The sequence below is a fragment of the Ursus americanus genome, chromosome 21 (genome assembly GCF_024610735.1).
Source record: "Ursus americanus isolate L20-20 chromosome 21, mUrsAme1.1.p, whole genome shotgun sequence".
Lineage (NCBI taxonomy): Eukaryota > Metazoa > Chordata > Mammalia > Carnivora > Ursidae > Ursus > Ursus americanus.
Window position 1 is genome coordinate 45,953,600 of NC_142147.1, and position 22,138 is coordinate 45,975,737.

The window sequence follows — 22,138 nt, forward strand, 5'->3', positions numbered from 1 at the left end:
CGAAAGGTCCAGGCCTTTCAAAACTTTCTGACCCCCCCACTCGATGTGCCCCCCACCCCGCCCGCCCGCCCTCTTACAAGCTCCCAAAAGAAACTCTGGATTCTGCAGTGGGCTGGAGAGGAGGAGGGGCGGCAGGTCGCGAGTGCCGAAGACTTAAGTTATCTGCAGACTTGGAGCCTCGGAAAAGGGTCATGACCCGTAGGACCCCATCCCACCCCCGCCCCCTCCTTCCTTCCTCCCCTGCCGCGCGGCCCCTTTAAGCCCAGAGCCGGCCGGTCCTCAGTGGCGGCGCGCCGGCAAGTGTGTGTGTGAGTGCGCGGGGAGGGGGCGGGCGCAGTGTCTCCATGGCGACGCGGCGGTGACGTCGCCGGCCGGGGGGCGTGGGCGTCCCGGCCCCGGAGTGCGATATTAACCCGGGAGGCGGCGGCGGGGAGGGGAGAGGCTCTGAGAGGCGAGGCCGGGTGAAGCGCCGAGGGCGGCCCGACGGGCGCGGGACGGGACGGGGCAACGCGGGCGCCGGGAGCTGCGGCCCGGAGTCGGGGCGCCTCGCCCCGGGCCCCCCAGCATGAAGACCCCGGCGGACACAGGTGGGGGCGGGGGCAGCACGTGTGGGGGAGACTTGTTGCCCCGGGAAACCAGGCGGAGAAACTTTGGGGGGGGCTGGAGGGTTCCGGGGTAGCCCGAGTGATCCCCAGTTCTGGGGGACCCCCGAGCACTAGAGACCTGTTGCTTCTCGTGGCGCAAGCGAGGGGTGCTGCATGGGACCCCCAATTTCTGGGTCCGGGCGGAGTGGTGTGGGTGCTGCGAGTCCTGGTCCTCTCCCTGCTGGACCCCGAAAGCTGGATTCTCCCCCACTCCCGGGATCACGGGGGTGGTGGGGTCCCTCCCCGCGGCTCTGTCACGTTGCACTCTGGGGGCCGGGACGTGTGCGGGGCGTGTGGGGGGGGGCTCTCCACGGGGCCCGCTATTCCCGGTTCCGCGCTGCGTGGTCCGGCCCATGACCTTCAGCGCGGCGCGTGCCCCGCACCGGCTTAGAGGGGGATACGGGATGGCTTCTAGGAGGAGGGCGTGATTGGGGAGCTCAAGACTCGGGGTCCGGGCTGCGCCGCCCCTCCCCCGCCCGTCTCCGCCGGCTCCTCGCTCCCCCGCCCGCGCCGAGTCGCAAAGTTCCAAAGCGCAGCCCGAACGTTCGAAAAAGGAACTTTTTGTTTCCGACCTTAGAACGCGCGGCTTTAAGGTGGCTCCGGGGAGACCTAGGTACCCTCCTCCCGCGCCGCCGGGGCCCCGGGGTTGAGGAGGGTGGGGAAGGTGGGGTGGGGGACGCGGAGGCTCCCCCTTCTCCCCCCCCATCCAGCGCTTCTCTTTCAACCGGCCGTCTTTTCCCTCCGCCCCCCTCTTCCCCGCCAACTTGCTCCTCCTTAAGGGGGCCAAGGTTCCCCTCCCCCCCTCCGTCGGCGGGCGGGGGGCAGCGGGATTAACCCCCCTCCCACTCGGACTTTCCCCCCTCCCCTCCCCCGCCGCCCCCGGGCTCGCGCGGGCTGGACTTTGCGCCCGGGCGCGCTGGGGGGAGGGGTCCCAGCCGCCCCCTGCCCGTCTACCCCGTCGGAATCCGGCCCGGGGCGGGGACGGGGGAGGGGGAAGGGGGCCGGGCGCCGCTGTTCAAACTTGTTTCCTTCCCCCGGCGGCGGCCGCGGCTAGGGCTCCTGTGTGCGGGTGTGTGCCCCGACCGGCCCACCCACCCCGCCCCCCCCTCGCTCGGCGGGTGGGGGCGGCTCTTAAAGGGCTCCGCGCCGTGCTCCGGCGCCTGGGGATTGGGGCCGAGGAGGGGGGCAGGGGGGTGGGGCAGGGGTGCGGAGTGCTGTAGGGTCAGTCACGTGCGTCCCACATACTCTCTGGCTCCCACAGGCTTCAGGGCCGCTGGGCCTTGGGGGCAGCAGGAGCCTCCTCTCGCCCGAGGAGGGGGCCTAGGCGCCCAGACAACCCCGCCTCGTCTTCCCTCCTTGCTTCGGGCCTTCGCGTGGTGGGACCGGCTGGGCCGCTCCCCTAACCCTGTCTTGGGGCAGAGCCGCGTGTGGTTTCTCCGACTGGAGGACGGGGCGGGGGCCTGGAATGGCTTCCCGATCGGTCCGTCGGTGCGTCTGTCCGTCTGCACGCCCCTCCATCTGAGCCTCCATCCCGGCCCCTCTCCTCTCTGCCGCGGCTGTTTCCCACTTCCTGTTTTCTTCCCGGCTCTGGCGCCACCGAGGGCTGCCTGGAGTGGGGGAGGTGGTAGGGCCCCCCAGGAGGTCGGCGTGTTCTTCCTCTACCACCACTCCTCCCTTCCGACCCCCATAGTCCTTTAAAAAAAGTTTGGCCAGTCATGTGAATTTGAGGGGTGCCCAGGAGTTCTGCACCCCCCCTGGTTTCCAGTCTGTCTGGGAGAATCCCTACCCCGCCTCTGTGGGACCCAGGTGTGCCTTCTGGGACCCTGCCATCCCAACCCTTCCTGTCTGTCTGCTGCCACCTCTCCACCCTGTCTCAAAATGTCCTGAGCACCTCTCTCAGTGTCAGCTGCCAGCTCCCTCTTTCACTGGCCCCCCATGCTCCAGAGGTCCTGCTCCCCCAAGCCTTCTTGGTGCAGGCCCGGTGGTTCCCTGTTTAAGCACGTGGACCCATACACAACACACACTCACACATGCTCCCCTTGCCCGTGCCTGGCTCCTGGCTCCAAGGCCTGGGGAACAGAGCCCCATTGAGACACCCTGACGTCACCCCCGCTCTTCTTCTCCCCCCAAAGCCAGGAACAGGCCCTCATGTATGCCATGTCCGATGAGGAAAGCCGTCTTGGGGTGGACCTGGGAGTGGGGAGGGTCCCTGTCTGGAGTGGGATCTGGGGTCCTAGCCCCACAGGGGAGCTTGCTCAGGGAGGGGGGTGGTTAACAAGGTGGCCTGGGACAGCCCCCGGAATGCAGCTTGAGGCCTTTCCAGAGCCCCCCACCTCCCTTCCGAGTTCCCTTTGTGTTGCATGTAGTCTCTCTCACTCCTTCTCTTCTGCAAAGTTTATTTTTAGCCTCCTGCTCCCCCGCTCCCAGGACTGTCGCTGCACACACGTTGCCTGGTTACCGGGACAAGGAGGCTGGGGCGGGTGGGCTGGGAAGGGTGGCTTTAATTTTGGGGGGAGGATGGAAGTCAGTATAGCCCCCAACTCCAGACTGCTATCTCAGGGGCTTCACACCCCCCCCCCCCCAACAGACACACTCCTGGGTCTGAGAGGCAGATTGGGGCTTAGGTGGGAGAAGCACAGAGCTTGGTACCCTGAGTGGGGGGTAGGAGCTTTTTGGAGGGCTGTGTGAGCTGTGGAGCTAGTGACTTGGTAACTTGGGTTCCCGAGGGCCTCTGGGCCCTGAGGAAGACCCTGGTACCTGGATTCTCGAGCGGGGTGAGGATAATGGGGTGAACACCTGGATTTCTGTGACAGGGATGGGGCTACGGATGCTGGGAGCTATGGAAGGCATTGTCGGGGGCTGTCACTTCTGGAGCAGGGGCTCCTGGTGTAGGACTCTGGGTCTACGACCAGCTGGAGGTTGTATCCTTGGAGTCCTGAGGGGCTGGTTTGAGGTGGGGATTTCTGAATGGGGCAGGGACTACGTGGGTAATGCTGGCCATCCCATTCTACCCAAGGCCAGGGCTCAGCAAGCTGGGTCACTATAGGGGAGAGAGTCAGTTCTGGATTTAGAAGGGGTGGTCCCTGTGGGAGTAGGAACTGCTGAACCCCTGTGTCCCCAAGGATAAGGATCCAGACTGCGGTGGAGTCTTTGAGGGGGCTCAGCATTGCCCCAGGCCTGCTTGGTACCTGCTTGAGCCTGGGCTTGAGCCAGAGCCAGGGCCTCACTGGGGCTGCCTGCTTGGGACTTGGGACCCCGCCCATCCTTAGCTGTCCACCTTGGCCTTCTCCCTCTGGTGGCACCAAGGCCCCTGCCCTGCCTCCCCCTTCTTCTCTTCTTCCCCTTCCCTCCTCCCACCCCTCCATTACCGGCTGCCTAGTGCTGAATTATTGATGGCCCCTGATTACCCGGGGGTTTGGGAAATGACAACCGCAGCCCCCCCCCCAGGCTGCCCACCCCCTCCAGGGACCAGACAGCCCACCACCAACCTCTACCCAAGGTTAATGCTGGGGGCGGGTAGGCAGGTGGGCAGGGAAGAAGCTGAGGATGAGAAGGTGGAAGGGGGAGCAGGCTGCAGCATTGCCTGCTCAGTCTCCAGGCCTGGGCTGGGGCCTCCCCGCCAGGTTGTGTCCATGTGCCTGGGTCCGGGGAGGGCAGTGCGGCACAGAGGGTCTAGGGCTTGTGGGGGGGCTCTCTCAGACAGTCTGGGTTTCACTCTCCAGGGAAGACAGAAGCCTCTGTGTGTGTAAGCGCTGACCTCATCGTCAACCAACCACCCCACCCCTCCTGGTCCTTTTAAGAAAAAAAAAAAAAAAAAAAAAATCATCGGGTCCTGGGGTGGGAGTGTAGGGCTCTGGTAGGTTTTGGGAGGGAGACAGTGTTATGTTCCCAGGAGGGGACTGGAACTGTGGGGTCAGTTGGGGGAGGGGTATAACTGGCCCTGAATGGGAGTGGGGGGGAGCTTGGGGGGGCTTGCCCCAACCCGGCTGGCCACGTGTGCCCCTTCCTGCCCCTCCCCCACTGGCAGCCCTGCCCGCCGGCCTGGCTTGGTGCCTGGCCCCCTGGCACTGGCCCCGGGACCCGCCGCCGACGGTTTCCTGTTTCTCCCGGTGTCGCTGGAGCAGGCTCCAGCTTCCCTTCCCCCCAGCTCTCGTCTAGCCCCCTCACACACAGACACACACTGTCTCCCTCTAACTCGGGTCCTGACTTGGCGGAGGGGAGACGGATTTCCCCATGTGGAGGGCGGGGTAGGAGGGTGGACCCTGGGAGGAGACCCGGAGCCTTGGACTTGGCGTCCTGACCCGGGGCCCCTCCCCTGCCTCCTGTCCCCAGGGTTTGCCTTCCCGGACTGGGCCTACAAGCCGGAGTCGTCCCCTGGCTCCAGGCAGATCCAGCTGTGGCACTTCATCCTGGAGCTGCTGCGGAAGGAGGAGTACCAGGGGGTCATCGCCTGGCAGGGGGACTACGGGGAATTCGTCATCAAGGACCCCGACGAGGTGGCTCGGCTCTGGGGCGTCCGCAAGTGCAAGCCTCAGATGAATTACGACAAGCTGAGCCGGGCCCTGCGGTGAGGAGGGGCAGGGAGAGGCTGGCCAGATGCGGATAGCCCCCACTTGTTGGGGAGCCTGTAACCCACGGGACTAGGCTTTGGGTTTGATCTTCTGCCAAGTCGTAGCTGTGTGACCATGGATGGGCAAGTTCTAAGCCGCCTCTGAGCACCTCTGTCCCGTGGAGGTGTCCTGAGGAGAGACTGCAGTCCTGGGTGTGGCCTCTAATCAGGCCCCAGACCCGAGGGGAGAGCTAGTTCCGTTCCTCCGGGTACTTGGTTTCGCTCGCATGGCCCAGGTTTCTTGGTCCCTGATGAGCAGCACCCGACTCGGGTGGAGGAATGGGGTCTAGACTGGGGGCCCCATGTGAGTGATCATCCGATGTGTTTCTGCGCCCACAGGTATTATTACAACAAACGCATTCTGCACAAGACCAAGGGGAAACGGTTCACCTACAAGTTCAACTTCAACAAACTGGTGCTGGTTAATTACCCTTTCATCGATGTGGGGTTGGCTGGTGAGTTACTGGGGCTGGTGGGCCAGGCCTCAGAGGGAGGAGGGGGTCTGCCTCTGTGTCCAGGCGGGGCTACGGGCCTTGACACGACCTCTCCCCATCTCCTGCAGGGGGTGCAGTGCCCCAGAGCGCCCCGCCAGTGCCGTCGGGTGGCAGCCACTTCCGCTTCCCTCCCTCAACGCCCTCCGAGGTGCTGTCCCCCACCGAGGATCCCCGCTCACCACCAGCCTGCTCTTCGTCCTCATCCTCCCTCTTCTCGGCTGTCGTGGCCCGACGCCTGGGTCGAGGCTCCGTCAGTGACTGTAGCGATGGCACGTCAGAGCTGGAAGAGCCGTTGGGAGAGGACCCCCGGGCCCGACCGCCAGGCCCTCCAGAGCTGGGGGCCTTCCGCGGGCCCCCACTGGCACGCCTGCCCCATGACCCTGGCGTCTTCCGCGTCTACCCCCGGCCCCGGGGTGGCCCTGAGCCCCTGAGTCCCTTCCCTGTGTCGCCTCTGGCCGGGCCTGGCTCCCTGCTACCCCCTCAGCTCTCACCGGCTCTGCCCATGACACCCACTCACCTGGCCTACACTCCCTCACCCACGCTGAGCCCTATGTACCCCAGTGGTGGTGGGGGCCCCAGCGGCTCAGGGGGGGGCTCCCACTTCTCCTTTAGCCCTGAGGACATGAAACGGTACCTGCAGGCCCACACCCAAAGCGTCTACAACTACCACCTCAGTCCCCGCGCCTTCCTGCACTACCCAGGGCTGGTGGTGCCCCAGCCCCAGCGCCCCGACAAGTGCCCGCTGCCGCCCATGGCACCTGAGACCCCACCAGTCCCCTCCTCAGCCTCGTCCTCCTCTTCCTCCTCTTCCTCCCCATTCAAGTTTAAGCTCCAGCCGCCCCCGCTGGGACGCCGGCAGCGGACGGCCGGGGAGAAGGCTCCGGCGGGTGCTGACAAGAGCGTTGGCGTTGGTGGTGGCGGCGGCGGCGGCAGCGCGGGTGGGCTGGCAGAGGGTGCTGGGGCGCTGGCCCCACCGCCGCCACCGCCGCAGATCAAGGTGGAGCCCATCTCGGAGGGCGAGTCAGAGGAAGTGGAGGTGACTGACATCAGCGATGAGGACGAGGAAGACGGGGAGGTGTTCAAGACCCCTCGTGCCCCGCCTGCGCCTCCCAAGCCCGAGCCTGGCGAGGCACCCGGGGCAGCGCAGTGCATGCCCCTCAAGCTGCGCTTTAAGCGGCGCTGGAGTGAAGACTGTCGTCTGGAAGGGGGTGGGGGCCCTGCTGGGGGCCTGGAGGATGAGGGTGAGGACAAGAAGGTGCGTGGGGAGGGGCCCGGGGAGGCCGGGGGACCTCTCACCCCGAGGCGAGTGAGCTCTGACCTCCAGCATGCTACAGCCCAGCTCTCTTTGGAGCATCGAGATTCCTGAGGGCTGTGGGCAGGGGGCCCCGGTCCCCCCACCTCCCATGCTTCTTTTGCTGCCTTAACCCCCCCCCCCCCAAGCCCTGGAGGTGAGGGCAGCTCTCTGGTGTCTTCCCTGCCTCCTCCCCTTTCCTGCCCCATGTTTTGTATAAAACTTTTAATTTCTTTTTTTTAATGGTGAGGGTGGGTGGGTGCCCAGGGCTGGGGGCTTTCCCCTATCTGTGGGTTTCTAAGCTCCAGGCAAAGTGGTGGTGGGGGGTTGGGAGGGGGGAGTTGAGGGGGCCACCTCCATTCTGGGGAATTTATATTTGAACCGAAGCACTGGCCTCAATGCCCAGGAACGTTTTTTATTACAATCGCTTAGGAAGTAAAAGCCTTGTCTCCCTCCCTATTCTCTGCCTCCTGTCCCTGTCCCTCTCCACTCCCGGCCATCTTCAGCCCCTATCCTGCCTTCCCTGCCCCTCCAGGGGCCCTGAGTGCCTGGGTTTCTTATACCCCACAGGGTTGCAGCAGGGGAGGGAGGGACATTTTATGATGAACCAAAAATTCCATGTTGGGGGGTGGGGGGCAGAGGAGGGGGAGGGGTGCCACCCATAGGCCACAAATCTCTACAAGTGCCTGCTATTCCCTATCCCACTCCCTACCCCAGCACTGGTCCAAACCCTTCACCCCCAGCTGCTCCTAGGACTAGCCCATAGGCAGGCGGGTGGGGGGGTGGGAAGGGGGTGCCCTGAAACCAAACTGGAAGCCCCCTCTGCCTCCTAGCTGGGGCCCCTGGGGTGGGGGTCTGTGGTCAAGCCTTATTCTGTATTGGGGATGGAGGGGGGGGAGGGAAGTTGGGGGGCTGCTGGAGAATGTATTCAAAACAATAAAACTTTGGACCTTTGGATGCGGTGATCTGTCCTGGGTGCTGGGTACCACCACCACGAGGTCACAGCCTCTGGTTCGGAAAGACAGGAGCCTGGACTGGCCGTCCGGTGGATCAGTGGTCGGAGGGTCTAACCCCATCTGAATGGGTCCAATCAGGCCTGGAAAATGATCTGACTTGGGGGGGGGGCACATAATCCCCAGGGCCTGATGATAAAGGTCTCGGGCATCCTGTGGCCCTCTGACAGCTCCCCTATTCCGTAGGGATCCGCTGGTCCTTGGAACCATGCTACTGCCCTTGCTCATCTGATCACCCGAACTGTCTTTCTGGTTCTGTGTATTCCTGTCTGCGTCCCCATGGCCTGGAGCAGGACTGGCAACAGGCCTGCAGTATCTCTTGAAATGTAGACCTTCCACGGTTCCTTAGTGGTCTGTCGAACCGCGGGAACATCCTTTGCCCACAAGTAGAGAAGGGACAGGCTTCGTTGTAGTTGCTACTGATGGACTTGCTGTGTGCCCAGCACCTGCTGCCTATTTAGCTGCAGTGCTCTATCTAACACATCCTGCAGGGTGGGGCAAGTGGCTCAGTGAAATGACTTGCCCCAGGTCCGAAGCCCAGGCAGGACTTCCAATGAGGTCTGCTTCTGAAGCCCATGCTCTTTCGACCACTCTTTTCTTCTTAAGGCCAGGACGATTGGATCTAGACAAAGGTCTCCAGATCATAGACTTTGAAAGGTGAGCTTATAAAGCTAGAAGCTCAAGTTGGAGAGCTTGATTCAGGGATGAAAGACTCAGGAGGAATTCGAGCTGAAAGGGTCCTTAGGGACAGCCCAACCCCTTCAGTGCAGGTGAGGTGCCGGAGGCCCAGAGAGAGGAAGGAGTTTCCCTAAGGCCACACAGCTAAGAAATGGAGTGGGAATTGAGGACTCAGGCCTGTTGGACTGGCTTCACGGAGAAACTCCACCCTGCGCAGCTCTGAGGGGGAAGGAACTGGCAGCTCCTATCTACTCAGGCTTCACCCTCATTTCCTGCCAGCCCAGGGTGGGTGGTCCCAGATGATGTCGATTGGCAGTGAAGAGAGGATTCAGGGCTGGGGGACTGGCAGGAAACCGAGGCTCCCTTGGCAGCCTGCGGGCAACTGCTCCCTCTCCTGGGTGATGTAAGTCACTCCCTGGGGTGGGGGCCACTGGGCTATTTCTGGAAGTTGGGATGAGGCATGTCTCCTGGCAACATAGATGCAACGGAGTTGGTGGTGGTGGTGTGATGGAGAAAGGGGGATGTTATCACTGGGGGGAGGAGGGAGGACCCGAACTAGTAGCCTCAGCCCGATTCCAGTGCCTTCAGAACACCTCTAACCAGGTCGAATATGGATTAAAAAGTGCTCAGCTCCAGAACTGCTCTCCAGGTCAGACCACAGCCGCGCCAGACTTGTTGCCCCCAATTCTGACCCAGTGGGATGTCACAGGTAGCATCTGGTCTTGAAAACTCCAGCAGCTCCTCTAATCTCTCATGACTCACCTAAGTCTATTCAGTTTCTGCAAGACCACACCCTTGCTCCCTTCCACATCCCAGGATCTCTGATTCCAAATAGAAAGCCCTTTATAGATCTCACAACATTTCATCAATTCATCCTTTCAGAGACCCTCTTCATGCCTATGACCCCCAGCACCCTCCCCAGCCCCCCCAGACCCCAAAGCTCCTTCCTCCTGCTTCTTAAACATCGCTCAACCTTTTGGGTCCCTCAGAGATCCCCTCGGTCAGCAGCAGTTTCTTGGAATCCCACAGACCTTTTAAAGACGCTCCAAATCCCCTGTGACTTCTCCACTGGTCCCTATAAGCCCCCTTCACTTCTCCACGGCCTTCCCCGAGCACCTCCAGACACCCACAGGCCCCTTACAGCCACTTACAATCTGCCCTAGCACCCCTCAAGAAACGTTCTCACCCCTGCAAACACCCTAGTAAGATTCCCTCAGACGGTCGCCCTCGGACTCCCACGGACCCCAATCCCTTCGTGGCGGTTGCCCACGAGCCGTCCACTGCGCGTGTCCTATAGTTCTGTCCGTTAAGTAACCGCCCCCATCCCGCCCCCGCTCTGCTGCCCTTTTGGGCCTTTTTGGTCCAGTGTAGGATTTCCCATGCTTGGGGATTGACTCAGATTTTTGCTTTTCATCTCTGAGCTGCCGTCAGAGGGCAGCAACCACCATTTGGCTGAAAAACTACAACTTCCAGAAACACCCGCTCTGGACTGTTTCTAATGCAGGAGCCTTCGTTGAAAAGGGAGCGGAAGTATGTCGCGCTTTGCCTTTTGGTTATTGTAGTCCGAGAAGGCCTCAGCGAGACTGTCGGCCTGGCCCCAGGGGTCTGTGGGTCCGTTGGGAATTACAGTCAGCCCGAACGGCCGAAGACTTTTTCGGGCTTCAGAAAGGGCAGGACAGTTAGTATGAACATAGCCTCAGATTAAAGTGAAGTCTAGAGACTCCATTTCCCATTATTCTATGAGACAGGAGGGGCCGAGGATGATTTCATTCTAGTTCCAAGTATTTCCGGGACACACACACACACACACACACACACACACACACACACACACACACACACACGTGTACACACGCCCTCACACGAACTCCGTTTCCCAGCATCCTTTGGGGATAGGGTCTTTCCGGGTATTAATCGATAAATTGGGCGACCTAGTCCGTGCACAAAACCCGAGGCTACTAATAGCCGGTTTCCTTGTTTTGGGCCCTCCAGGATCTTGTAAACTTAGGAAGCGGGAGGACGCAAAAGGCTGAAAGGGGATTCCAAACAGAAATTCTGTTTTCACCTGTTTTAACGCTCGTCTCACCCTCTTGGTGCAACCCACGTTAGTTAAAAAAAAAAAAAAAAAAAAAAAGCTAGAATGTATTTGAAGACTATTGTTCTGAGAGGCCACCGGGAACTTTGTTCCCCAAATTGTTTGAGGGGTATTTTTCCTTTCTGATTTGTGGAAACTTGGAATTTGGAATGTTTGGACTCCATTTTTCTGCAGCCCTCGATCAACTTGGGGCCTAGGGAGTGGAAGGAGGCGTTGAACACTCTGCAGTCTCCCCCAAGGGGCTGATGTCTTTCACCTTTGGCTCACGCTTTCCCAAAAGTACCGATTGAACTTCACTTCCCAGCAAGCCTCTGCAGTCTCTTTTCATAAAGGGTCAGGATCCAGTCTGGACTATTACCCAGTATGCTCCGGGCTCGTGGTAGATCCCTCCCCTTCAAATGGAGAGGCTGCCTTGAACTCCATTTCCCAGAAGACACAAAGGCTCACTGTAGCAACTATTCTGAAGCCTTGGTGTTGACTACATTTCCCGGCAGGGACTGCGGCCTATCATACGAGGGCAGAGAAACGCCGTACCTACCTATTCTATTTCCTAGCCTATCTCTGTAATTGCAGTGTCCACTTGGGGCTTGGGGAGCACATGGGACTCCATTTCCCGGCGTGCTTTGGAGGTCGCGTTACACCTGCAATGCGGTGAGGGCGCGGCTACGACTCCATTTCCCGGCTTGCCTCAGGGCCCGATATCTGCAGATGCACGGGCGCCGACTCAATTTCCCACAGTGCACCTGGCGCCGATCGGCATACACAGCCAATAGACTAAATGAGCGTCTGGACTCCGTTTCCCGGCGTGCATCAGACCTACAAAGCTCACCGAAAAAGTGGCTCAACTACCTTTCTGAAACAAACCTAGGGCTCGCAGTTGCTGCAGTGGAGTGAGTGTGTGACTCTGACTCCACTTCCCAAAGTCCTTCAGAGGCCGCCGTCGACACATTCCGCTGACTTATTGCCCAGGACTCTCTTTCCTGACGTGCAACGCGACCCGTCACTCCCACGCCGCGATCGGCTCTGAGTCCTTTGCAGACTCCATTTCCCGGCGTGCCACGCGGTTCTCTGTGCGGACCGAGGGCGGCGACGGCGGCGCGTAGGGCAGGCGGACTGCATCTCCCGGCGTGCCCCGCGGCGGGCGCTGGGCCGGAGCCGGAGCCCGAGCGGCGCGGCCTGGAAGAGGCCAGAGCCCGGGGGAGGCGGCGGCAGCGGCGGCGGCGGGGGCAGCCCGGGCAGCCCGAGCCCCGCGGCCTGGGCCTGCGCTCGGCGCCATGAGCGGCGGCGCGCCTTCAGGGGGCGGCCCTGGGGGCTCGGGCCGGGCGCGGACCAGCTCGTTCGCGGAGCCAGGCGGCGGAGGCGGCGGCGGCGGCGGCGGTCCCGGGGGCTCGGCCTCCGGCCCGGGCGGCAGCGGCGGTGGGAAGGTGTCAGTCGGAGCCATGGGTGGGGGCGTGGGGGCCTCGAGCTCCGGGGGTGGCCCCAGCGGCAGCGGCGGAGGAGGCAGCGGCGGCCCCGGTGCGGGCACTAGCTTCCCGCCGCCCGGAGTGAAGCTGGGCCGTGAGTATTAGCCGCGTCTGTGGGGGGTGGAGATCAGGGTTCCTGAAGCCCTTCAGACGTCGATCAGGTTCTTCCATATGCCGAGATAGGAGCTCCAGCTCACTGTGCTTCCTAAAGATGGAATCTGAGCTCTCCCCCTCCCAGAGAAAGGGATTTGAGGGGTTACCATCAATTGGAGTTTAGGATTAGAATTAGTAATCCTTAAAAAACCCAGGGGTCACAGGTTCCTGTTCTTCCAGTATCGAGGTCTTGGATCCTTGAGCCTCAAAAACAGGAATCTGATGTTGCCATCCATTAGACAACAGGATCAGGAGTCATCGTCGCTTGCAAATGGGGCTAGAGAGTTATTGTTCCCAAAAAGCATAAGATCACCATCACCCCAAAAGGGGGATCTGAATTTGCTCTCCTTTAGAGAATGGAGATTTAGAGTGACTATCACATAGAAACGGATTTGGGCTTACTCTGTCCCCAGAAAGTAGGGTCAGGGCTTCCCAAACATGGTATCCAGGCAATCTTTGATTTTAAAACGCAAGACCTGTTACCATCACCCATCTATAACAGGTAGAACCGTATCTCCAATGATAGAAATTAATGGTTGCTGCTTCTTAGAAATAAGGACAAACTGAGAATCAGTGCATCCTGCAGATCAAGTCCATAGTCACTTTTCTTCAAAAAGCTTGGCTTGGGGTGCCTGGGTCGTTCAGTCGGTAAGAGTATGCAACTCTTGATCTTGGGGTCATGAGTTTGAGCCTCACGTTGGGGGTAGAATTTACTAAAAACAAAACAAAACAACCCCCCCCCCCAAAAAAAACAAACCCACAGAACAAAACAAAGCAAAAAAACAAAACAAAACAAAAAACCCCAAACAGAAAATTTGTCGTGGTGGGTCTTCTTCCACAAAAATGGAACAGAGTCAGGAAGGTTCACAGTTACCCATAAAATCTGAAGTTAAACCTCTTTCGTTATCCTGAGGGATGGTGTCGCTGGCTCTGGAAGAATAGCTATGTAGAATGATCTCCTTTCAAAAGAAGGTGTCACTGGTCCTTCAAAACGGACTTGATTCCTTGATTCATCAATGACCCCTTTACTTTGGGGAACTGATGAAAGGTTCCCCAAAGAAAGGATCACTCTTCCCTAAGAATGCCACAGAAGTTTGCTGCTGTCTAGAGAATGGAACTGGAAATTAGAACTTTCCTTCAAAGGACTGAGGCCTGGATAGCCCCTTGTTAATAGAGGTCACATTCACCATTCCCACCACTTAGTATTGTCCATTGGGGACCACCCCAATACATGAAGGGGTCTGGGGCTCTGGACCACACAGATGGGGGAGGTCAGGTCAGCACCTTTTCTAACCCTGAAGTATTTGGGGAAGGTCTAACTGTCCCCAAAAAGTGAGAGTCCTGGCACTGGCATTCATGCCTGGAGGCGTCCTCTCTGCCACCAAAATCCAGTGGCAGTTACCAGCTCTACCAAGGAGGACTTAGAGGTCACTGTCCCCCAGGCTGTCAGAAGGGCTAGTGCTTTCCTAAAGCAAAAGTACCTCAGGGTTACTGCTCTGATAAGTGGAGGAGACTGGGGCAGGCAGTAAGCTCAGAGTGGATAGAGTCAGCATCTGGGAGTGTGAGGATGCCCTCAAACCAAGAGGGACCAGTGATTTACTGCTTACTAGAGGTAGAAATTACGGCTTATCAACACTTGAACAGCAAGAGGTTTAGGTGTCAGTGTCCTCCCACATGAGAAGAGGCAGGATTTAGGGTTCCCTGAAGGGAAGAGGAGAAAGGGCGCCTGGAGGCATCCAACACCCACCTTTTCTCAAAGACAAGGAAGGGGCAGGGACGCCCCCAGTGAGCATCCTGCAGCGATTCCCCTCCCTCCCACAGCCCTATGATCGGGTGGTGGCAAGAGGGGGAAGGTCGGTGGATCGTGTGTCCCCTTTGTTCCCCAGGCGATAGCGGGAAGGTGACCACAGTGGTAGCCACTCTAGGCCAAGGCCCGGAACGCTCCCAGGAGGTGGCCTACACAGACATCAAAGTCATCGGCAACGGCTCGTTTGGGGTCGTGTACCAGGCGCGCCTGGCGGAGACCAGGGAGCTGGTGGCCATCAAGAAGGTTCTCCAGGACAAGAGGTTCAAGGTAGCTTGGGGCGAATGGGGACAAGGAGGTGTGACCAGGCATGATTGGCAAGAGGGCCCTACTGAGAGCGCTGGACTTGGGTTTCCACAGGGGATCTGAACATGGGCCAGAGAAGGGAAGAAGAAGGGAGTGAATTGTGTGGAAGATAGGGGTGTGGGTTCCAAGAGAGCCCGGAGCTGATGTTTATTGGGCTTTGGCTCGGTGTGAAGTGCTTTGTGGGTAAGTTCTTATTTAATTCACATGAAGATTCTCTGAGAGTAGGTGTTGGTGTATTACTAAGACTGAGACTCGGATGAGAATTGAGTCGAGGGCAAGACCAGACTCTGGCTTGTCTGATTCTGAAGCTGCCCGCCTTACGCACTAAGTTAGCCTTCTGCACAGAGGGGGAAAGAAATCTGGGAGAGGTGATGAGTGTGTTTGTGAAGGTCGTGCTCTGACCCAGGTGCTTGGCAAGCGCAGGGTGAAATCCAGCCTGTCCTATGCTCACCAAACCATCTGCCTTGGTGTGGGGCTCTGTTCCCCTGAGGAAGGGGCGCCCTTTCCTCCTTGATACAGCTGTGCCCTGTAACCTAGTGGAGGCCCAGGGAATAAGGCGGAGGTGGAGGAGCTGGGAGTTGAGGGCTACTCAGCGTGGCGAGGACCGGTGTTTCGGAGCTTAGGCTAGTCTGGACATAAACGACTCGAATCTAGGCTGGGAGGGAACCAGGTCAGGGCCTGGGTCTTGGCAGTGAGAGCCCTCGGGCAGGAGGAGCTTCAGAGCGTGGGTCAGAATTGGATTAGTGTTGAGTCCCAGAAGTGAGAGGGGTCTGAAGGCAGGTGTTCCGAGGCCAGAACTCGGGAACAGAGAATAGGGAAGAGACCGAGACTGTGTCTCGGAGAAGAGGCTGAGGCTGGACCCCCTTTGGGAAGATGGAAGTCTGGAGCTTGATACTCAGGATCCGAGTCAGGGTTCAAAGGCCCAGATGCCTCTAGGGGAAGCAATAGAGAGGAGTGGGGACCAGAGTGAATTGGATGGCCAGTACTCATTTTTTGTCACTTGGGCCTTGTGTGGCCATGTCATCTGATTATTCAAGACAAGCTGGAAAACTGACTTTATATGTGAAGACATTTGATTTTCAAAAGTCAGCAATACATTGGACACTTTCGAACAGTGGGCTGAAAAAAGCTCATCTGTAGGTTGGCTTAGTCCATAGGCTTCCAGCTTGTATGTGAGGGGAATGGGTTGGGGTGAGGAATTAGGGGCTGCCTCAGAGGGCCCTGGAGCCAGGATGCAAGGAGTCGGTGCCTGGCTGTGTTGGCAGGAGTGGAGGAGCAGGGCTGTGGCGAGGGGCACCAGGGAGGGGAGGCAGGGAGAGTCGGCTGTTGTCTGAGGCGCTTTCCCTTTGCTCCCAAGAACCGAGAGCTGCAGATTATGCGTAAGCTGGACCACTGCAATATCGTGAGGCTGAGATACTTCTTCTACTCCAGTGGGGAGAAGGTGAGGCCTTGGGTGTGCGGGGGAGTCCTCCACCCGAGTTCCTGCCTGCCTTTCCTGTGACTGCCAGTCCTTCCCCCATTATCCCCCACGAGCCTGCCCTCCCCCTCCCCCGCCTGTTCCTCACAGTGCCTCACACCTCTCCTTTGCTCTCTGCAGAAAGACGAGCTTTATCTAAATCTGGTGCTGGAATACGTGCCCGAGACAGTGTACCGGGTGGCCCGCCATTTCACCAAGGCCAAGTTGACCATCCCCATCATCTATGTCAAGGTGGGCGGGCAGGCAGGCTGTTGGGACCCAGGCCCACAAAGCCAGGGGCCTTGGATCCTCCTGTCTTCTGTGGGTTCCCTCCTCCTCCAAATTTGTGTTGCACTCTGGAGGCCTCGTGTTCCCCGCCCTTGTCTCCATAATCGCCATAGACGGAGCTTGCCCAGTGCAGGGCAGGCCACCCTGAGGCCTGACCGAATCAGGGAGGCAGGCTGACGGGGGTCTGCGGAGACCGCAAGGTACCTGGTCAGGTCCACGCTGGGAGCCCAGTGGCACTGGTGGTGTTGGTGGAGTTAGCGCAGAATTGGGGTGGGGCCTGAGAATGCCAGGGGAGAGACACTGAGGTCCGAGTCCTGGCCTTGGGAGCCTTGGCAGAGGGGGGTGGGAAGGAGGCAGGGCTGGAGGAAAGCATGTGTCTTCCTCATCTGTGCAGGCTCATTCCCCAGGGCCTGGTGCTGTGCCCTGGGTGTTACTATCCCTTAGCAGGTGTTCGAATGAATGGATGAATGAATCAATGAGCCGAGGGCTGATGTGGAGAGCAGAGGCTGCAGCAGCCTTCTGCATCGGGAGGAGGTGGGTGGGTTCCAGTTTGATGAAGGGTGCTCCTCCTGCTGGCTTTAAGAACCCTGAGCCTAGGTGGGCCGCAGAGCTCTACCGGTGGTTGGTGTTGGGGGATCCTGCCTCCCGGGAGGGGAGTCCTCTGGTTTGGTGAATCCCTACTGTGGCTGTCTGTGTGCTGACCCCAGCACTGAGCCATTCCAGAAGCCCAGTTGACTGAGACCCAGGCTTTGCTCCGGAAGAGCTCTCAGTTTAGCCGAGTGGACAGCTGTTGTCACAAAGAACTATAAAACGACTAGCAACTGCCATACTAGAAGGAGCACAGGGAATTCTGGAAACGGGCCCCCAGGCCTGCCTGCTTTGGGGGTAAGAAGGATTAAGGAAGGCTTCTGGGAGCTCATCAGGTGCCGGGTGAGGAAGCAGCATCTCTAGCCAAGGGCAGTGGAAACCGAGGAGGATGGGGGCCCAGGAAGCTGGCCTGAGCAGTGCCTACATGCTGGGCACTGGTCTGGGCCCTGGGGGATGCAGCAGTGGGGAACACACCGAGATCCCTGCTCTCTTGGCACTCATGTTCTAATCAGTGGGAGGGAGAGTGGCAAGAAAATCCAGCTGGAGAGAGGCTAGCCCGTGGGTGGTTTTGACTGGCAGGCGAAGGCAGCTGAGCCCTTCCTATAGCCAGTGGTTTTGGAGCTGAGTGACTGGCTCCCCCAAGGCCTTCCTGACGGCTGTGTCTCTTTGTCAGGCTTCTGCCGAGGTGTGTGGCTGAGGTGGTATTCCCAAAGTGGGGAGCGGCAGCAGCCTGGGAGGGCCTGTTGCAGATGCCCCATCCTGAACTTATAGAACCGGAAACTCTGGGAGGGGGCCCAGGGGTCCCTCTTTTAAACAAGCCCGCCAAGTGATTCTGGTGCACACTAGAGTGAGGACCCAGGGGCTGCGGAGGAGGTTTTGAGCCAGGGAGAGGGGCTGGCGAGAGCGGAGCAGGCGCTCTGTGGGCGGAGCCGGGCTGCAGCTGTCCGTCCCCTGCCCCTCCCAGGTGTACATGTACCAGCTCTTCCGGAGCTTGGCCTACATCCACTCCCAGGGGGTGTGTCACCGTGACATCAAGCCCCAGAATCTGCTGGTGGACCCCGACACTGCTGTCCTCAAGCTCTGCGATTTTGGCAGGTGGGCCTGACCTGGGGTGCGCTGGGTGGCTGAAGGGGCGAGGCGGGGGGACCCCAACCCTTGCCTGCTGTTTACTCCTGCCTCTCTCTTCCCACAGTGCAAAGCAGCTGGTCCGGGGGGAGCCCAACGTCTCCTACATCTGTTCTCGCTACTACCGGGCCCCGGAGCTGATCTTCGGAGCCACTGATTACACGTCGTCCATTGGTCAGACTTACGGGAGGCCGGGGGTGGGGAGCGGCAGGCAGGGCAGCTTTTGCCTTCTTTCTGCGTGCCGTCTGCCACGCTCGGTGATGACACGCTTAACCTGTGTTCTTTTATCCAGTCCTCACAAACTTTGGAGGGCGATGCTGGTGTCTGCTCGTTTCACAGATGAGCAGCCCGAGGCCGAGCGCGGTGAGGCCGCCTGCCTGCATTCGCACTGCTGGGGCTGGGCAGGGCTGGGCTTTGAAAGCTGACCTGACTCCAGAGTCCACTCCCGCTCTGGAACCTCCCAGTCAGCCTTCTCTTCTTGGCCTGGGGGGAGGGGCTGCCGGTGACCTTGGAGGCAAAGCTTACCAGCTGGAGGGTGTGACTTGCTCCCCCCGGCCTCTGGGGCCTTCCCCGCTGGTGGGGATGACAGTGCTCCTTTCCAGGCTTGAGGAGAGGGCCGGAAGGGGTTGGGAGAGAATGTTCAGCAGCAGCGTGAAGTAACTGCCTGGTCCTTAGGGGTGAACTTGTGCCTCAGGGGTCAAGGTACAGACCAGGGAGGGGGCGAGACTACCAGCCTGTAGCTGTTTCCGAGGGCAGGATAGAGCCTAGGCCTAGGACTTCAGGCTTGCCCTTCTCGTGGCCCAGAGAACACGGAAGCCTGTTCTAGGTATGTTGGGCTGCCCGGAGGCTAGAGGCAGAGCAGGGGCTTCCTGGGGTCGCTGAGGGGAGAGAGGCAAGGAAGGCGGCAGACACTTGGATCACAGAGTGCGGTGCAGTCAGGCAGACCTGGACGTTCAGCAGCAGGTTCCCGTGTCCCTAAACTGTGTGGGACCTGGAGCGGGTGCTTCCTCTCGGGGCCCAGAAAATGGGGCTCCCTCCTGGCACCCTCAGGAGGAGTGCGAGGGAGAGAGGTGTTTGTGAGGCGATGGGTGGGGCAGCCCTGACCCTCCCCGCATTCCCCTTCAGATGTGTGGTCAGCCGGCTGCGTACTGGCGGAGCTCCTCCTGGGCCAGCCCATCTTCCCTGGGGACAGCGGGGTAGACCAGCTGGTGGAGATCATCAAGGTGAGCGCAGGCCGGGGCGGGGGATGGGCGGGGGGGCTGAGGGGTAGGGGCTTTGGCTCACACCCCTCCCTCCCTCTCCAGGTGCTGGGAACACCAACCCGGGAACAGATCCGAGAGATGAACCCCAACTACACGGAGTTCAAGTTTCCCCAGATTAAAGCTCACCCCTGGACAAAGGTGGGGCGGGGCTAGGGGGCTCAGGCAGCACGGCCGAGGTGCCCTTTGGAGGCCAGCTGGTCTGGGGACCTGGCTATAGAGTCAGGGCTTGGGAGTGGGTCCGTAACTCATCAGACTCCAAAGTTTATGGCATCTTCCATCCTCTAGAAGTTGAGGGTCCATGGTAAGTTCGAGAGTGCCATTTTTCTGTTGGGGAAACAGGCTCCTTGCAGGGCCTATGCAATGATGGGACCCACGTGAGCTGCTCACCCCAAAGAAAGTGGCTTCCCACAAACGAGGTTGTGCCTCGTTTGGAAAGTGGGGGTGCGGGAGTCAGGCCGGAGCAGCGGGTGCAGGAGTCCACGTGCCTGGGCGGTTCACCCTCCTGACCGCTCTCCCTTACCCCTAAGGTGTTCAAATCTCGAACGCCTCCGGAGGCCATTGCACTCTGCTCTAGCCTGCTGGAGTACACACCGTCCTCAAGGCTCTCCCCCCTGGAAGCCTGCGCCCACAGCTTCTTTGATGAATTGCGATGTCACGGAACCCAGCTCCCCAACAACCGCCCGCTTCCCCCGCTCTTCAATTTCAGTCCTGGAGGTGAGGGCACAGCTTGGGAAGTGGGGAGCCGGAAGGGCAGGCAACGACTGTGGAGGAGGGCTTGGTGTTAAAGATAGGACTGGGGTGCTGGGGGTGGTGCTCGGGAGATGCTCCTGATACAGGAGACCCAAAGCTGCTTCACCCGCGCTCTGTGGTCACCTGGGCTGGGCCCCTTCTGGTTTGTCATTTAAAGCGTTCAGTGGCTACATGTGTCAGCTGGCCTTGCCAAGAGCCGGGTCCCTACCTGGTGCCCCTTTCCAACCCCGACCCCATCTCCCAACACCCTGCCTCCTGACTGGGCATGTCCATTCCTGTCTCTAGAACTCTCCATCCAACCATCTCTCAACGCCATTCTCATCCCTCCTCACTTGAGGTCTCCAGCGGGCACTGCCACCCTCACTCCATCCTCACAAGGTAAGTCGGGGGCCCTCTGCTGTCGATGAAAGCCTTTCTCAGCCTGGGAGGTGAGCCTGTTCCCATGGGCCCCGAGTTCCCCGCACGTGTGGAAATTGTTGACGTCTGATAGCATACTTGCGAACGGTCACCTTTATCGGGTCCCATAGCCTGTATTTGCATTTAAGTGCTAACTGGAAAACCGAAGACATACGTTTGGCTTGCACAAACAAACAAAGTTAAATTTGTTGCCGTTTAAAAATTGAGGCCATTGCTTGTACAAATCCAGATTTCCTGTGTCTCTTGGGGAAGAAGGTCCGACTGGGCAGCTGTGGGCCTGCCTTTCCTCGGGGCAGTGCTGTGAGTTGGGGCCAAGTTCTAGCTGCCCTCTTTTCTGTGGGGCCCGGCTCTGTGGTGAGTCCTCGGTGTCCAACCTGGCCCTTTGGCATTGGAGTATGCAGCGCTGGACCTGAAGTGGCAGCTGTCCGTTTCTGATGTAGCATCCCCTACCGGGTTCCTGCTCTTGGGCGGGAGGTCTGAGAGGCAAAGGGTAACTGTCTGCTTTTTCCTTCCCCTCAGCTTTAAGTGAGGCTCAGACCGGCCCGGACTGGCAGTCGACCGATGCCACAGCTCCACTCACTAACTCTTCCTGAGGGCCCCACCATCTACCCTTCCATCTGGGGAGCCCCCAGTGGGGCTGGGAAGGGGGACCATAGCCCATCAAGCTCCTGACCTGACTGGGCCCCCAGACTAGAGGGCAGAGGTAAATGAGTCCCTGTCCCTACCTCCAGTCCCTCCCTCACCAGCCTCACCCTGTGGTGGGCTTTTTAAGAGGATTTTAACTGGTTGTGGGGAGGGAAGAGAAGGAAGGACAGGGGGTTGGAGGCATGAGGACCTCCTACCCCCTTGGCCCCCTCCCCTCCTCCCAGGCCTACACTCCTCCAACCCCTCCTCCCCTCCTGTGTCCCTTGTAAATAGAACCAGACCAGCCCGTGTACTCCTCTTCCCTTCCCTGGCCCCCCGGGTGTAAATAGATTGTTATAATTTTTTTCTTAAAGAAAACGTCGATTCACACCGTCCAACCTGGCCCGTCCCCCTTCTACAGCTGTGTCCCCCCTCCTGTTCTCTGCCCCTAAGGTCTCCTCCCTCCTCTCCCCACCCTGGAGGGCTGAGGGGGTGGGGGTGGGGGAGCTCCTGATGTCTTAGTTTCCACAGTAAGGTTTGCCTGTGTACAGACCTCCGTTCAATAAATTATTGGCATGAAAACCTGCTTCCTGTCTGGCTGCCTTGTTTCCACAGAGGTGAGGGAGGTGCCTGAGGGGCTGTGCTGGGACAGGATCTCTCAGGCAGGGGAACAGCGGAGAGTGAGGTCAGGCTGGACTGCTCCCGTGCCCAGCTTCCCTGGGCCTCTGCTCTCCTTCACACACGTGAGGAACAAAGTGTGGCTTGTCTACCGCAGAGGCCTCGGGGGAGCTGGCCTCTGGACTCCGCCATCATCCTCTTCTGCCTCCGCAGGGAGGCAGGCACCATCATGCCCAGGTGACAGCTGACAGAACTGGGGATCAGGGATCAAGGCCACAGAGTGGAAGTGGCAGAGTCAAAACTTGAACAGTGGGCTCTGTGTCCCATAGCCCGAGCTATCTGCTGCTTCACAGGACACCGGACGAGGGGTCACTCAGGCCAAAAACAGCCTGGACACAGACTATTAGTGGGCACGGACAGCGGCAGAGGAGCAGTCCTTAAACCCCAACAGGTCTCCAAG

The 22,138-nt window shown here is 59.6% G+C and overlaps 2 protein-coding genes across 2 annotated transcripts; both read left to right on the plus strand.

Moving 5' to 3' along the window:
* Window positions 1-428: 428 nt before the first annotated feature.
* Window positions 429-7,990, plus strand: ERF (ETS2 repressor factor). Its single transcript, XM_045778644.2, has 4 exons — window positions 429-587; window positions 4,977-5,211; window positions 5,593-5,708; window positions 5,816-7,990. The coding sequence occupies exons 1-4, from the start codon at window positions 566-568 to the stop codon at window positions 7,111-7,113; spliced, it is 1,671 nt and encodes a 556-aa protein (XP_045634600.1). The 5' UTR covers window positions 429-565; the 3' UTR covers window positions 7,114-7,990.
* A 3,993-nt stretch (window positions 7,991-11,983) lies between these two features.
* Window positions 11,984-21,646, plus strand: GSK3A (glycogen synthase kinase 3 alpha). Its single transcript, XM_045778516.2, has 11 exons — window positions 11,984-12,381; window positions 14,327-14,514; window positions 15,908-15,991; window positions 16,148-16,258; window positions 17,847-17,977; window positions 18,075-18,181; window positions 19,133-19,230; window positions 19,312-19,407; window positions 19,797-19,983; window positions 20,305-20,397; window positions 20,956-21,646. Exons 1-11 carry the CDS (start codon window positions 12,099-12,101, stop codon window positions 21,027-21,029), a joined length of 1,452 nt encoding a protein of 483 aa, XP_045634472.1. The 5' UTR covers window positions 11,984-12,098; the 3' UTR covers window positions 21,030-21,646.
* Window positions 21,647-22,138: the final 492 nt, after the last annotated feature.

Excerpts from the sequence above, each read along its gene's own strand:
- ERF (XM_045778644.2), top strand. The coding sequence starts at position 566 with ATGAAGACCCCGGCGGACACAG. Across the intron at positions 5,212-5,592 it reads AAGCTGAGCCGGGCCCTGCG|GTATTATTACAACAAACGCA; the intron begins GTGAGGAGGGGC and ends CTGCGCCCACAG. Across the intron at positions 5,709-5,815 it reads CATCGATGTGGGGTTGGCTG|GGGGTGCAGTGCCCCAGAGC; the intron begins GTGAGTTACTGG and ends CATCTCCTGCAG.
- GSK3A (XM_045778516.2), top strand. The coding sequence starts at position 12,099 with ATGAGCGGCGGCGCGCCTTCAGGGGGCGGCCCTGGGGGCTCGGGCCGG. Across the intron at positions 19,408-19,796 it reads AAGCTCACCCCTGGACAAAG|GTGTTCAAATCTCGAACGCC; the intron begins GTGGGGCGGGGC and ends CTTACCCCTAAG. Across the intron at positions 19,984-20,304 it reads CTTCAATTTCAGTCCTGGAG|AACTCTCCATCCAACCATCT; the intron begins GTGAGGGCACAG and ends TCCTGTCTCTAG.